The sequence below is a fragment of the Branchiostoma belcheri genome, unplaced genomic scaffold (assembly GCF_001625305.1).
Source record: "Branchiostoma belcheri isolate BF01 breed outbred unplaced genomic scaffold, Haploidv18h27 scaffold33, whole genome shotgun sequence".
Taxonomy (NCBI): Eukaryota; Metazoa; Chordata; class Leptocardii; order Amphioxiformes; family Branchiostomatidae; genus Branchiostoma; species Branchiostoma belcheri.
Window position 1 is genome coordinate 268,644 of NW_017803943.1, and position 14,681 is coordinate 283,324.

Sequence of the window (14,681 nt, forward strand, 5' to 3'; positions counted from 1 at the left end):
AAATTAACGTAGTGAGTAATCATCTTAGCAGAAGGAAAGTAATCAATCTCTCGGTAATATGTCATTACTTTGGTCATCACAGATAGACTTAGCTGCTTATGGCTGACCAAAAAAAGCACAGACCTAATACTAAACGAAAAGGTCAACTAGAATGTAAGATAATATTGTAAGATATGTTCTTCCGCCAATGAGATATAGGAGGTTACCATGTAATCTTATCTTTCAAATAGCTCTGTTAGCATTTAATTTAACATGTTAATGTCTTGGGGTGGTGGGACTACGGCGCACAGATATGTCAACTTTGTATATTTAAATGTTAATTGTACCTTTTTTGTTGTGTGGCGCTGTTAATATAAGTTGTTAACTTGAGTGCAGCGTCACACTGCCCTTGTCATGTCTTTATGTTTTGATGAATAGAAAAATGTAAGATAATATAGACATCCTGTAATAAACGGAATAAATTATACAGTACAATATACACTACAAGGCAATACATGACAAGATGCAGTGTAAGAAAATTAAACCTTGCAGCAATGTAGCTTGACATAATAAGTCTCTACAATGTATGGAGCATAACAAGTTGGAGTAGATCAATCAATCAATCAATCGTCCGCGGGCTTCAAGGTAGAAGCATGGCGGCCGTAGACAGCTGTCTCCATAGGCTTTACGAATTTTTAGCTATGTATGTATGATTAACTAAAAATCTGTATCTGTATCAATATAGCCGGTATAACCGCCCTTCGGCTTAACACACCAGCTTCGCATGCACGCGGCGCGGCGGCAGCTCGCTATATCACACCGGACGACTTGTTACACTCAATCTTTGCACATTTAATTGCAGGTGATGTTTAAAGCTTTCCGGTGATGATGCTCCAACTGTGCTTGGTGGCAACGAGTTCCAGTCTACGATAGTTCTGGGGAAATACGAGTTTTTGAATACCTTAATTCTTGGTTGATAACTGTGATATTAAACTAAAATCAGGACTGAAGGCGAGTTTTTTTGTGAGTCTTGGGTTCACATAAGTGTAGAAGAGTCAGTGACTTTTCCTAGAAGGCTATTAAAGGCGCGAAGCTTTTCTTAAGCAATAATCGTCACTGAACGTTGCTAAGAGACCTTAAAAAACATAATCAGCGGGCGACTAACGTCGTTTTATCGCATCAACTGCCTGGAAGCAAATTCTATCAGCACCATCAGTGCCCGAACTCAATCAGACGGAAACCGCAGGCGACTTTCTATAGGCGGAGTGGGCGTCACGTTTGGCGGTCTGGGAGGGGGAGTGGAGGTGGTAGCGGGCATACATTTTATGACGTAGTCATCACCGCACGTCGGTCTCCTTATTCTTTCTTCTCCTGACGGCGCGACGTGAGCAGGTTGTTCTGGTCGCTTCGGTTCGCCGCGTAGCATTTGTTACTAAACAGCAGCAATAGCAGCAGCGGCAGTTTTCCACTGTTCATTGTGCTTATCGACAAGAGCTAGGGGATTCTCTCATTGTACATAGCGTCTGCCTTCTTCGTTACCACCAGTGGGAGATTAGCTCTTCTGTGAGCTGAAACTGGGCCGAGATCACTTTTTCCTGTCTTAGCAGCGATGGCTGAGTTCGACGTTGCAGAGAACCGTTCTCTAGACGCGTTGAACGCGTCGGAAGGTTTGCTGAATTTCAACCACACGTTTTGGATGGGCGACATGGGAGAGATGGAGCCCCTTTCCCCGGTCACCCTGGTCCTCGTCAGCGTCTGGTCTGGCGTGATCTTCCTGGTGGGGATCCTGGGGAACCTGTCGGTGGGACTGGCGGTGTGGGGGAACAGGGAGCTCCGCACGCCAACCAACTTCTTCCTGCTGAACCTGAGCGTGGCCGACCTGCTCCTTCTGCTCTTCTGCCTGCCGGTGTACGTGGTGGAGCTGTGGGTCCACTTCCCCTGGCTGCTGGGGGAAACCATGTGTGAGTAGTGTTTCCTATATTTGCGTGCCTTTTTTTTAATCTACATAAAGATCCTACGATGATGAATCACAGATGCTAGGGTGGCAAGACATTATTCGTTGTCCAGAGGAGAGACCACTAGCTCTGGGCCCACTTCCCCTGACTCCTGGGGGAAACGATGTGTGAGTAGGCTTTCCTATGTTTGCGTGCTGTTTTTGTTTAATCTACATAAAGATCCTACGATAGTGAATCACAGATGCTAGGGTGGCAAGACATTATTCGTTGTCCAGAGGAGAGACCACTAGCTCTGGGCCCACTTCCCCTGACTCCTGGGGGAAACGATGTGTGAGTAGGCTTTCCTATGTTTGCGTGCTGTTTTTGTTTAATCTACATAAAGATCCTACGATAGTGAATCACAGATGCTAGGGTGGCAAGACATTATTCGTTGTCCAGAGGAGAGACCACTAGCTCTGGGCCCACTTCCCCTGACTGCTGGGGGGAAAATGTGTGAGTTGCCTTTTTTTCTACCATGTGCGATGGTCACTCCTATGGGTCCACTTCCCCTGGCTGCTGGGGGAAACCATGTGTGAGTTGTCTTTTCTTTTTTTTCTTAATTTATATTCCAACATGTAATCACACAGGGGACAATACTTATTTTCACCTGAGCGAAGTGAGGAAAGTCGTGTAAAATGCAGCTTTAAATTGAGATTTACCATATTTGTGGAAGGATTAACATAACAGGGGACTATCACATTTTCAATATGTCAACCCGAAGACAAGATTGAAAGGTTTGAATCACGCACACCTTGCTGAACCCCTGCTCTTTCCGATAAATGTTATGCTCGACGTGTGACTCTCATAAAAAAAACGGGACCTCCGGCTTTACGATCAACCTAAGAGGACGCCCCCAAGCTAGATACTCATTTTCACCCGAGTCGAGTGAGGAAATAGGTGTAAAGTGCCATGCAGGGCACGACACAAACCTTCATGTTATGACGGATAGTTTTTGCGTTTAGCACACATGGGTATATCTACAAGTATCATGTGCTTCAGCTGCCACCCTCCTCAAATGTAAACACGAGCCCAGGGCGTAACGGGCCCATGTGTTAGTAGACTGTGCTGGTTCAATTCTTGCTTGGGTTCACCTTGGAGTAACATATGACCATGGTTATACATCTAAGAACGCTATGAAAAAAAGAGGTAGCCATTGTCACAGAATCAGAAGTAAAATGTTAAGATAGTCCCATAGTCTTCTTCAGGTCACGTTGGGGCAGTGGGTTGTTATCCACTGTGTCAAGGGCACGTTATTGGATGTCACAGCCCATCCCTCTCCTTCCACCCTCTTTTACCTCACCAACCGAAGTAAAGTACAGATTTTACACCTGGGTGAGTGATAAAATCGTAGCAAGTGCCTTTACCTAAGGACACAAAGACGTCTTACTAAGAATGCCAGGAATAGAACACGAAACCACTCGGTTCGCTAACCCAACCACTCGACCATTCGAAGCTACGCCAGAAGACTGCGTTAGTAGATGTGATTAGAGTCTTGCCCATCGTCTGCGATACTCAATTAACGAAGCTAATTGCTCTGTAGATGAGATTTGGATACTGCGTGCCTTTTAATCATGTAACCACGTAATCATGTAAGCACAAACATCGACAATTTCACTCCCTGAGATTATGTCTGTGTACACGTAGTTTCTCGTCAGAGCAAAATTACATACTGTGTGTGGGTGCGCGCGGTTTATACATTGTCATATCCTTATGTCAACCTACATAAGGAGCAAACTCACGTTTCTCTCAACGCGACACGCACCACGAAATCCTATTGGCATATTGAATCAAAGCGTGCATTTAATAGACACTGATGTATTCTTGTATCCAGACAGTAAACATGTCAGTTCAGAGTAAAACGACACAGAGGATACAGTGTCTCCTTGCATCCTCATAGGAACAATGGCTATTCCATGAGGAATTGTTTTTGTGCATCCTTGTTATATTAAACCACGTCTTTTCTCGTGCACATGTTTTTCTCCAAGAGGCTTACCGAGAAATGTGTCGGTATAACGTCTGCAAAGAAACACTTATATATTGTTATAGCTTGACAGTGCGTACATGACTTCAAGAAAAGGGTAAACAACATTATTCTTTGACAGTTCTTTGTGTTTACGGATCCTAGCGGGAGCCATTGCTATCAAGCTATGTTCTCTACCAAGCAACACTGGCGCGGTGCGCCATTTGGCGTAGTACACTTGTTTCTGTAACCTGTATCTGTGCTGCTGGTATATACACTAGTCTTTGGCGTAACACACCAGCTTCTGTACCTGCATATCCGATATAGCAGCCTTTCGCCGAACTTAGCAGCTTCCGCATCTGTATATCTGGTATAAACGCCTTTCGGCGTAACAAGCTATCTAGTGATAATGCCGCTGCTGCGCTTGGTTCCACTCTGCGATGGTTCAATGGCCAAATATAGATCTTGTAGCTGACAGGATGTTGATTCCATTCCAGTTAAAAGGTTCTCTCAATTGACACATCCGTGTGTTCACACGTACACGTACTCCAAGGACCAGTGTGACATTTTGCACGGCGAGGCGCGCTCGCTCCCCAGACGCTCGTTAGTTGTAATCACAGCTCGTTATTCAGCACCAAGGACAGGTCCGCACACTAATGAGCGCCGGCGTGGCCGAACTGCGGAAGCACCGCGGAGTCAGTCCCGCGCCGGAGGAACGGAAAGGCTGACAGGAAGTCCCTCGAGGGAAAAACAAGTACTAGTAACCGGAAAGCAAGCAAATTCAGGTTATACACGGTGGAAAAAAGGGATCGAAACGCTGGCAGGAACTCCCTCTAGGGGAACAAGTTACCAGAAAACAAGCCTTTGCTGGCAAATTCAGGTTTACGGCAAATGTGCTGATGTTAACACATTGGTGCACCAAATCCCGCAGGGGTGGGGAAGTCGTGTAAAGTGCCTTTTCCAAGGGCAGAACGTCGGGCAAGTTACCAGTAAACACGCCTTTTCTGGCAAATTCAGATTTTAATAAAAAAATAACGGCAAATGTGCTGATGTTAACACATTGGCGCACCAAATCCGTAGTTTGTTTTTGTCACACAGTTAGACAGATTAGCCTAAGAGGCTCGGTGAGCGTCACTCCATCGCACTGGTGGGAAAGTCGTGTAAAGTGCCTTTCCCAAGGGCACAACTGCGGGCCACGGTGAGTATCGAACCCGGGACCTATTGGTTTCGAGTCCAACGCTCTAACATGGATATTATACTTCCTTCGGTTACATGCAAAATTGCATGTTAACGTTGGCAAAACATTTTAAATGCAATTTGGAAAATCTACATCCAGAATTCAGTATTAAACACAAGAACTCTCAAACCGTATGTACCACAGGGAGGCACCAGCCCTGCTAAATGCCCTTGTCCCTAAACATATAGAGGTTCGGCGGGTGACACGCCAGTCAAAATCCCAGCACAAAAACACTCTGGTTATCCCGGTCTCCCACACCGTCAATCATAATAGAACTCTACCAATAACGGTTGAACTTTGGAACAGTCTTCCGAGGGAGATTGCTATGATCAGGGAGAAAGATTTAAATGTGAAGTTATTTCTTTCCTCAGCGCAAAACTCTGACAGCGTTCTCTCTAGGTAGTCCGGATACTAATGCTGTGCGAGAGCTGACATAGATTTAAAAACAGTATAGCATTACAACCTGTACTAATTTTTCACACGAAAATAGGTTTACAAAATTAAGAATTAATCAGCTTGATAGGAAAGAAGGAATTATACACATCAGTAGCATCCGTTTTAGTATACAGTGCTCACTTCCGGCTGGGTGTACTCATTTCCAAGTACGCGGAATGCATCGATATCGCATTTAACGATGCATTCATCATCTATTCATACGGCCCCAACAATCATTCTTCAGGGCATTTACGCAGCATGATTGCATGATGCATGGTACAAGTAACACATTCTAGTTCAAATGTATAACACTATATCAACCACGGAGGAGAGGAAATAGTTTCAACTAGGAAAGAGATTTTGACAGCCTAGCAAGCAGAATGTCTTTCAACGTTGAGTTCTCGCTCTGGGAGGCTGATTTCCTTGTTGTTGTTCTCAAGTTCAAGTTCAAGTTTATTTAAATCAACTGGCATGTACACAGATTCACAGAAAATGTGACATGAAATTCGTTGACAATTACAGTAAATTGTGTAGTCATTGGTTGCCGCTATTAGTTATCACCTTGGCTCTCTCACAGCTGATGTGTTACGCCGAAAGGCGGTTATACCGGCAATACAGATACAGAAGCTGGTGTGTTTCGCCGAAGGGCGGTTATACCCGCTATACAGATACAGAAGCTGGTGTGTTACGTCGAAGGGCGGTTATACCGGCTATATATACAGATACAGAAGCTGGTGTGTTACGCCGAAGGGCGGTTATACCGGCTATACAGATACAAAAGCTGGTGTGTTACGCCGAAGGGCGGTTATACCGGCTATACCGATACAGATACAGACGAAACTTTGCCCTCTATCTAAAGCAATATCTTCTTTTCACAGACTGTAAAATTATGACTCGTCAACTGTATCCCCCCGTATGCAATCCAGAACCAGCGTTTACCGCCATCTCCTAGCATATTCTCCTGTATGTAATCCCCTCTTAGCTCAGCGCATAGAAGTACCCGTTTACCCTTAAACAGATCAAACCCGTTGAAACAAATTCGCCTGCTTGTGTCTGCAGCCCTCTGGGAAGTTGTCTAGTCACATAATACTATGTTTTAGCGCCATACGTGAGTGTGTTTGACTTTATGTCCTCACATGTACATTTAGCAAAGGTTGCACACATACGTGACAACTCGTGTTTGACTTTGTATCCTCACGTGTACATTTAGCAAAGGTTGAATCGAATCATAGGTTGAATCGGAGATTTGTTATGGAGAAGTATATTGCTTGGTACAAGAAAGATCATTTCCGTCTCCATCTAGCAAAGGTTGCATACATACGTGAGAAGTTGTGTTTGACCTCTTGTTCACACTTGTGAATTTAGCCAGGGATTCGTGTATTGAGCTGAAGTGCTGATGAATGGCTTTTCTACTGAGCTTATGAACCACACCTCGGGCCAAGACAGATAGACGGGCAGATGGACTCGGACAGTCATCATCAATTCGCCATTTAGTCCCGGTGGTTCCAGCGTGCCACCGGTCGATTTTTCGGTTCTGTTGGACACTTGTATTTGTTCAAGTTATTGAGATGGAACGCTCCGTTGGAAAATTACCCACCATCTTCATTCATTCATTCATTTGTGCAACCGGTGCAATAGCTCAGTTGGTAGATTACTCGCTTTGTAACCGGGAGGTCGTGAGTTCAAACCCCGACCAGGTCATTCCAAAGACTTTAAAAATGGTAAAATACTTCTTTCTCTACTTAGCACTCAGCACATATGAGAACAGAGTGTGGGAAGGTCAAACACACAGCACTACCAGCAGACTAGCCCCCTGCTGTAGTGCCCTGCACAACTGTGTGTCGCCCAAGGGCTACGGAAATGGAATTGGGCACCAGACTGCTTCCTTTTTACTGGGGGTCTTACTATAAATACTAATTTATTTTATTGTTACTTGACTAACTTTCACAGTAGAAAAATCGATAGCTTTGGCTTTTGCAGGGGAAAAGTATTATAAAAACTTATTCAATTTTCTTTTTATTAGACATAATTTCGACAAGAAAACTGAATTAGTGTTTCTTGAAACATCCCCACGGCACTAAAAGACAAAGCTGCCGATTTGCTAATGTACGAAGGGTGAAATTTGGTCCAATAAAAAGACAATTGGATTAGTTTGACCAGTTAGGTAATATCCCTGAATGAGTAAGGGATGATTACCATTTCTTTTCAGGTGTCGAGAATTATACTTCTTCATTGTAAACAGAACTCGTCATTACGCCATGTATTGATTTTAGATTGCAGTCGTTCCAAAACTCATGACCAGAAAGTGCGAAAGTGCGAAGCGCAGAAATTGAGTTACGATGTGCGAAGACATATGAGACACTCGCAATCTGATGCACTTTAGGTTAGAACGCAACAGCGTGCTTCTAGAAAATTCCAGTCGTCATTTGATGTTGCCAAGCACGATCACTACTGAGTCTTGGACTGTAACGACCCTCGTAACTTTTATAAACTGGAGGAAAGAAGAATAAATAAGCGATATAGTGGGTGGAAGGTACTGCAGTGACTTCAACCTGATATTCGTCAAATTCGTGGTACCAGCTCAAGCTTATTCGGTAAGATACGTCAGTGTGACACTATGCATTGTCTTTGATTTGATTTGATTTGATTTTAACATATATTTGCTTGGAAACAGTGCCAGCAAGGATTACATGAAATTTACACATTGGAAATCCTCTTCAACGATTACTTGAAATCTACACATTGGAAAAAATTTTTAACGATTACTTGAAATTTACACATGGAAATCATTCCTAAACTCGTGCTTCGCGAAGTAGTACATGTATCTCCGGGGAAAAAAACCCTGCCGACAGAGAAAAGCAGCATGGGACCAGGATGTTGTTTTCCACCGAATGCCAGCAACAATTACTTGAAATTTACACATTGGAAATCCTTTTAACGATTACTTGAAATTTACACATGGAAATCATTCCTAAACTCGTGCTTAGCGAAGTAGGTCATCTCCGTGGAAAAAAAAAAAACCCTGCTAACAGAGAAAAGCAGCATGGGACCAGGATGTTGTTTTCCACCGAGAGGTAGTTAATACAACTGATCTCCGGTGGTGCGATTATCACGCATCAAAACACAATAATTTCCAGTGGGGAGGCAATCTCCGCTCACGCTAAGCAATTAACCATTCCGGTGGGGTGTTTGTTGTCCACAGTGAATACAAACGTCATCGTGAATACGGTAGCGCCAAAGGACTAGCCTCCACCAGGCCTTTCTACGGGAATAGCATCTTGTCTGAGGTTGGCTGGGAAACCATGTCATGTAGGCGTCAAAAGCATAAACTTGTAAACTTTTATAAAATTATCAAAGAATTAGCACCAAAATACTTACAGGAATTGGTACCACTACAAACCCGTGACTCCACCCCCTGCAGTCTCCGTACTGATCAGAATTACGTCTTAATTCCTGCTAGAACTGAGAAATTCAAAAGATCTTTTCTGCCTACTTCCATTGTTTCCTGGAATAACTTGCCATTAACTACACGAGCATCAACATCAATTGCCATCTTTAAAAAAGAGTTGGAGACGTTTTATCACAGCCCTCACACTCAACCTCACTTCTCCCACGGTCCGAGAAACCCAGCTATCCACCTTACCAGACTCAGACTCAACCGCAGTCAGTTAAACTTTCACCTGTTCCAACATCAATGTGTTCCCAGTCCTGCGTGTAAATGTGGTCACTTCAACGAAACAGCTGTACACTACTTCCTACACTGCCCACTGTACACTGACGAACGCATTGACATGTTATCATCTCTAACTAACATTCTGCCATTTGACACAAACAACGTCACCGACAACACTTTATGTTCAACCATTCTCAGGGGTAACCCCTCATTGTCGTTTGTCAACAACTGTAACATATTTGATGTGGTTTTCAACTTTATTTTGCAGACAGGACGTTTTGTTTGATTTAGTTGATTTATTTTAATTTGTACACCAGCCTACTATGTACCCTTGTCATTTCTTATTATTATTATTACTTTGTTTTATTGTATCCTTTTATGTGTGAGGAGAGGGCTGAGATAAGTTTTATAACTTTTTGCCTCATCCTCCGAAAATAAATGTGAATAAAATAAATACGGGAATACAGATAGTAGAATTCGGCAAAAAAAGAGAGTAAAATTGGCCAAGGAAGTCCGGCCGCGGGGAGGTAGTTTCTTTTCCTCCGAACTGCGCGGCAAATCAAACCTACAAGGCGGCCAAACTCCCCTGGCAAATTCTCCGATATATATATTTATAGCGTAGTTAGTCCGATAGAGACTACCAAACGACAACTGCTGGAGATTTTCGCCAATTTCCTTTCGAAGGAAGTCGCAGCTTGTCCCTGGATGAAGCAGAATCTGGTGTGATATAACGTTAGGTTCATCAATCGTGCAACGGTAGAGATTGTAAGAATTAGGAGAGTAGAAACATAACGACACTCCTGGCTCCGGGCCCAAGATCGAACCCACGCCAAACCCGGGCGCCAGCTCATAACCCCGACGCTCTAACCATTCGGCTAAAAGGTCTAGACCCATCACCGGATCCGTTGTTAACGCCTATAAACTCCCCACTGTTACACTACTCCCCCTTTTCTTTTTAAGATTCGTCCTCGAATCTTCCGAATTCGACATCCCTGGAGCGGCGCTCATCAGCCAGTACTCCCAGGGCCGGTGTGGGAACCACTGTAAGAATTAGGAGAGTTGGTAGCGCCTATAACCCCCCCCCCAGTGTTACGGACTCACAACTGTTGAAAATGATTCCTAATTTCCGTTTCACGGAAGAAGGGAACTCGAACGATCGTGGAGTGGAACTCGCTGCCATAACAATAAGGGCTAGCTGATATAGCTAGCTGCCGCCGCGCCGCGTGCCTGTGAAGCTGGTGTGTTACGCCGAAGGGCGGTTATACCGGCTATACAGATACAGATACAGAAACTGGTGTGTTACGCCGAAGGGCGGTTGTTCCGGCTATACAGATACAGAAGCTGGTGTGTTACGCCGAAGGGCGGTTATACCGGCTATACAGATACAGATACAGAAATGACAGTCAACACCTTCAAGTCATGGTAGGCCCAGTACATGGGCCACCCTGACTACCAGATGTGGTCGGAATTTACCAGTTCGGCCACTCACCATTCAGCATTGCACCCAATGTTTGTTTTGCTTTGTCAGACACTTTCTTATTTCACGCCAGCCCACCGGCCACTCTAGCCGTGCACCCTGGGCGCGATCCCCCTTTGAGGGCTTTGCCGAGTAAAACATATAGATATATACATATAGAAGGTTACCATTTGGGTGTCAGAGATCAGGGCAAGTCGTGAACCGTGTGTTGTAGCTATATTTGTATTTCCAGGAACAAACCCAGGCCGTTGCCCTGAGTGAGCACGTTTGAGGGCACACGATGTTTGCAACTAGGGTTAACCAACTAGCCGACAACCCAATTGTTTATCATAGACAGAAAAAGAAAACCTTCTCAGCATACATACATTTAGCATCTTACTAAACCAAGGATTGAGGTGTTCAAGAATTCACTCTTTCCTAGAACTATCGCAGAGTGAAAGTCGCTGTCACCAAGTACAGTAGGGGCATTGTCATAAGATAGCTTTAAACAATGCCTAGAGTTAGATGTTCATGGTTTAGGTGTAACAAGTCGATCGGTGTAATGTAGCCAGCTGCCGCCGCGCCGCGTGCCTGCGAAGCTGGTGTGTTACGCCTAAGGGCGGTTATACCGGCTATACCGATACAGATACTAGACGTTGTATACGGCACAGCACCAGAGTGCTACCATTATCTCTCGAGGTAAAAAAAACGCCCTCTACAGTCACTACCTTTAGCCCCTGATGGGCACAACTCGATATGTGATGAATTTAATTGTTATTGCTATTATCATGAAAGGCTGGTGACAAAGATGATACAGATGTCATGTTGATCGAGGGGCAAAAAGTTCAAATCAGTCGGTGAGAAAGTAGTACACCGTTTACCGTGTGATAATGAAAACAGTATCATCTAGGTGAGAAGTCACGATCATGATCAGAATAAGCAGACGGGAGGTCTCCTGGGTTTGGCAGTAGTTTGACATGCATAATAAGAGTGTCTGCGTGCGGAAGTACACGGCTACAACATCAGTCCTGAAGTGCTACCATCATCTCTCGACGTGGAAAAATGCCCAATACTATCACTACCTTTATCTATACTAGCCCTTACTAGGCATGGATTTGCAACTAACTTCATTGTCATTGCCAGTATAATGGTATGTCCTGGTGACAAAGATGACACAAGTACATAAAATTCAAATCAGTCAATTAGAGGAAAGTAGTACATCGTTTACCATATGATAGTGAAAACAGTATCATCTAGGTGAGAAGTCATGATCAGAATAAGCAGACGGGAGGTCTCCTGGGTTTAACAGGAGTTTGACAGCCGTGATAACAGTGTCTGCGTGAGCGGGCACACGGCTACAGCATCAGTCCTAAAGTGCTACCGTAATCTCTTCAGGTGGAAAAATGTCTACTAGTATTAATGTCTTTAACCCCTGATGGGAATAACTCGATATACAACAAACTTCACTGTGTGTCATTATAAAGGTATGTCCTGGTGACAAAGATTATACAAGGGGTAGAAACTCAAATTAGTCAGTAAGACAGTAGTACATCGTTTACCATATGATAGTGTCAACAGTATTATGTAGGTGAGAAGTCTTACTAGGCGGGCTTACTCGGCGTGATAAGAGTGTCTGCGTGCACGGGCACACGGCTACAGCATCAGTCCTAAAGTGCTACCATCATCTCTCGAGATTGAAAAATGCCCACTTCTATCAATACCTTTAGCCCTTGGTGGGCATAACTCGATATATATATATGCAATAAATTTCATTGATATTGCTATTATAAAGGGTTTGTCCTGGTGACAAAGATGATACAGATTTCATGTTGATCGAGGGGCAAAAAGTTCAAATCAGTCGGTGAGAAAGTAGTACACCGTTTACCATATGATAGTGAAAACAGTATTATCTAGGTGAGAAGTCAGGATCAGAATAAGCCGACAGTAGGTCTCCTGGGTTTGGCAGTAGTTTGATAAGAGTGTGCACAGGCACACGGCTACAATATCAGTCCTAATTATAAAGTGCTACCATCATCCCTCGACGTGGAAAAATGCCTACTACTATCAATACCTTTATCTATACTAGCCCTTACTAGGCATGGATTTGCAAATCACTTCATTGTCATTGCCAGTATAAAGGTATGTCCTGGTGACAAAGATGACACAAGTACATAAAATTCAAATCAGTCAATGAGAGGAAAGTAGTACATCGTTTACCATATGATAGTGAAAAACAGTATTATCTAGGTGAGAAGTCAGGATCAGAATAAGCAGACGGGAGGTCTCCTGTGTTTGGCAGGAGTTTGACAAGAGTGATAAGAGTGTCTGCGTGCACGAGCACACGGCTACAGCATCAGTCCTAAAGTGCTACCGTAATCTCTTCAGGTGGAAAAATGTCTACTAGTATTAATGTCTTTAACCCCTGATGGGAATAACTCGATATACAACAAACTTCATTGTCATTATAAAGGTATGTCCTGGTGACAAAGATTATACAAGGGTTAGAAACTCAAATCAGTCAGTAAGACAGTAGTACATCGTTTACCATATGATAGTGTCAACAGTATTATGTAGGTGAGAAGTCTTACTAGGCGGGCTTACTCGGCGTGATAAGAGTGTCTGCGTGCACGGGCACACGGCTACAGCATCAGTCCTAAAGTGCTACCATCATCTTTCGAGATTGAAAAATGCCTAATAGATACCTTTAGCCCCCACTGGGTATGCACAAAACTGCAATGAACTTCATCGTCATTGCCATCATAAAGGTATGTCCTGGTGACAAAGATGATATAAGGGCATAAAACTCAAGTCAGTTAGTACATCGTTTACCATAGTCAAAACAGTATCATCTAGGTGAGAAGCCATGATCAGAATAAGCAGACGGGAATTCTCCTGGGTTTGACAGTAGTAGACAGCCGTGATAAGAGTGTCTGCGGTTTATGCTCCTTGCCATAGTCTACGTGACAAAACTTCAGACGTGACTCGAGAGCACGATAGGACAAGAAAAGTTGTCCTTTATTTCAGAGGTACGTTAGACTCTAGATATCAAAGATGGAAAGTCATGTAAAATATGAGAGTCCTTTGAATGTGAGGATTTCATATGATCGCAATGTTTGAATGGTCAAAGACAAAGATCAAAACATCATATACATAAAAACCCTTTTAGAGGTTCAGAAAATATGAGTATCTTCTCTTTATGACTCGTATCATACCATACCTTTTCTATGGCACTACTCTTTGAACTGTTTGCAATTAAATGCATGCAGACTATTTGACGACTGAGATTTTCCACAGAGGACATAGCAGCAAAGCATGTCCAATTAGTCCATCCGCAATCTGGCTTTAATCTGTTCACTCCTTTGAGACTATGAAGGGATTTAGTTGGCGACATCTTGCAGACTGTACGTTGCCAGAGGTGGGATATGCAGAGGATGTAATGATGGGGGCATGTAAATCCATGTTAGTTGTTACGCTCACATCTCTGAGCTTCCCCTGCACAGCCTCACATGGCCTCGATCAATTATACAATCACAAAAAAACGCCAGGATGCCTTTGATCATACAGAACGAGGGGAGCCACTCTGCATGAAAGAAAGTGATTTGTTGGAGATCGTACATTTCAATCGCACTTTGTACATAGCTGAATTGTGATATGCTTCAGTAGTGCAGGTGCTGCGTAGCCTCGGCAAGATCTGTAGATTGACATTCTCAGATGGTACGTTGCTTCGCACGAAAAGAAGCATGCGAGATTACTTTGATTTTCGGTATATGCCATAAGGACTCTTTGGTAATTGGTGTACATACGTTAGTTACGAAACATCCTTACTTTGTTATGACATTTAGATACTACACACGGTGTCAATCACATGAGATGTTCTGTGAATTTTGACATGCTCAAGTGATTCTTAACTTTACACTGAAGGATGCGGCGAGATTGCGTTGACTTTC

The 14,681-nt window shown here is 43.6% G+C and overlaps 1 protein-coding gene across 1 annotated transcript in view; it reads left to right on the forward strand.

The window, feature by feature from the left end:
• Window positions 1-1,588: 1,588 nt before the first annotated feature.
• The window catches only part of LOC109475260 (growth hormone secretagogue receptor type 1-like), a 27,277-nt gene continuing 14,184 nt past the window's right edge, over window positions 1,589-14,681 (forward strand). Inside the window, exon 1 of the mRNA XM_019775860.1 lies at window positions 1,589-1,940. Coding sequence (XP_019631419.1) covers window positions 1,589-1,940 — 352 coding nt within the window. The remainder of the gene's footprint in view (window positions 1,941-14,681) is intronic.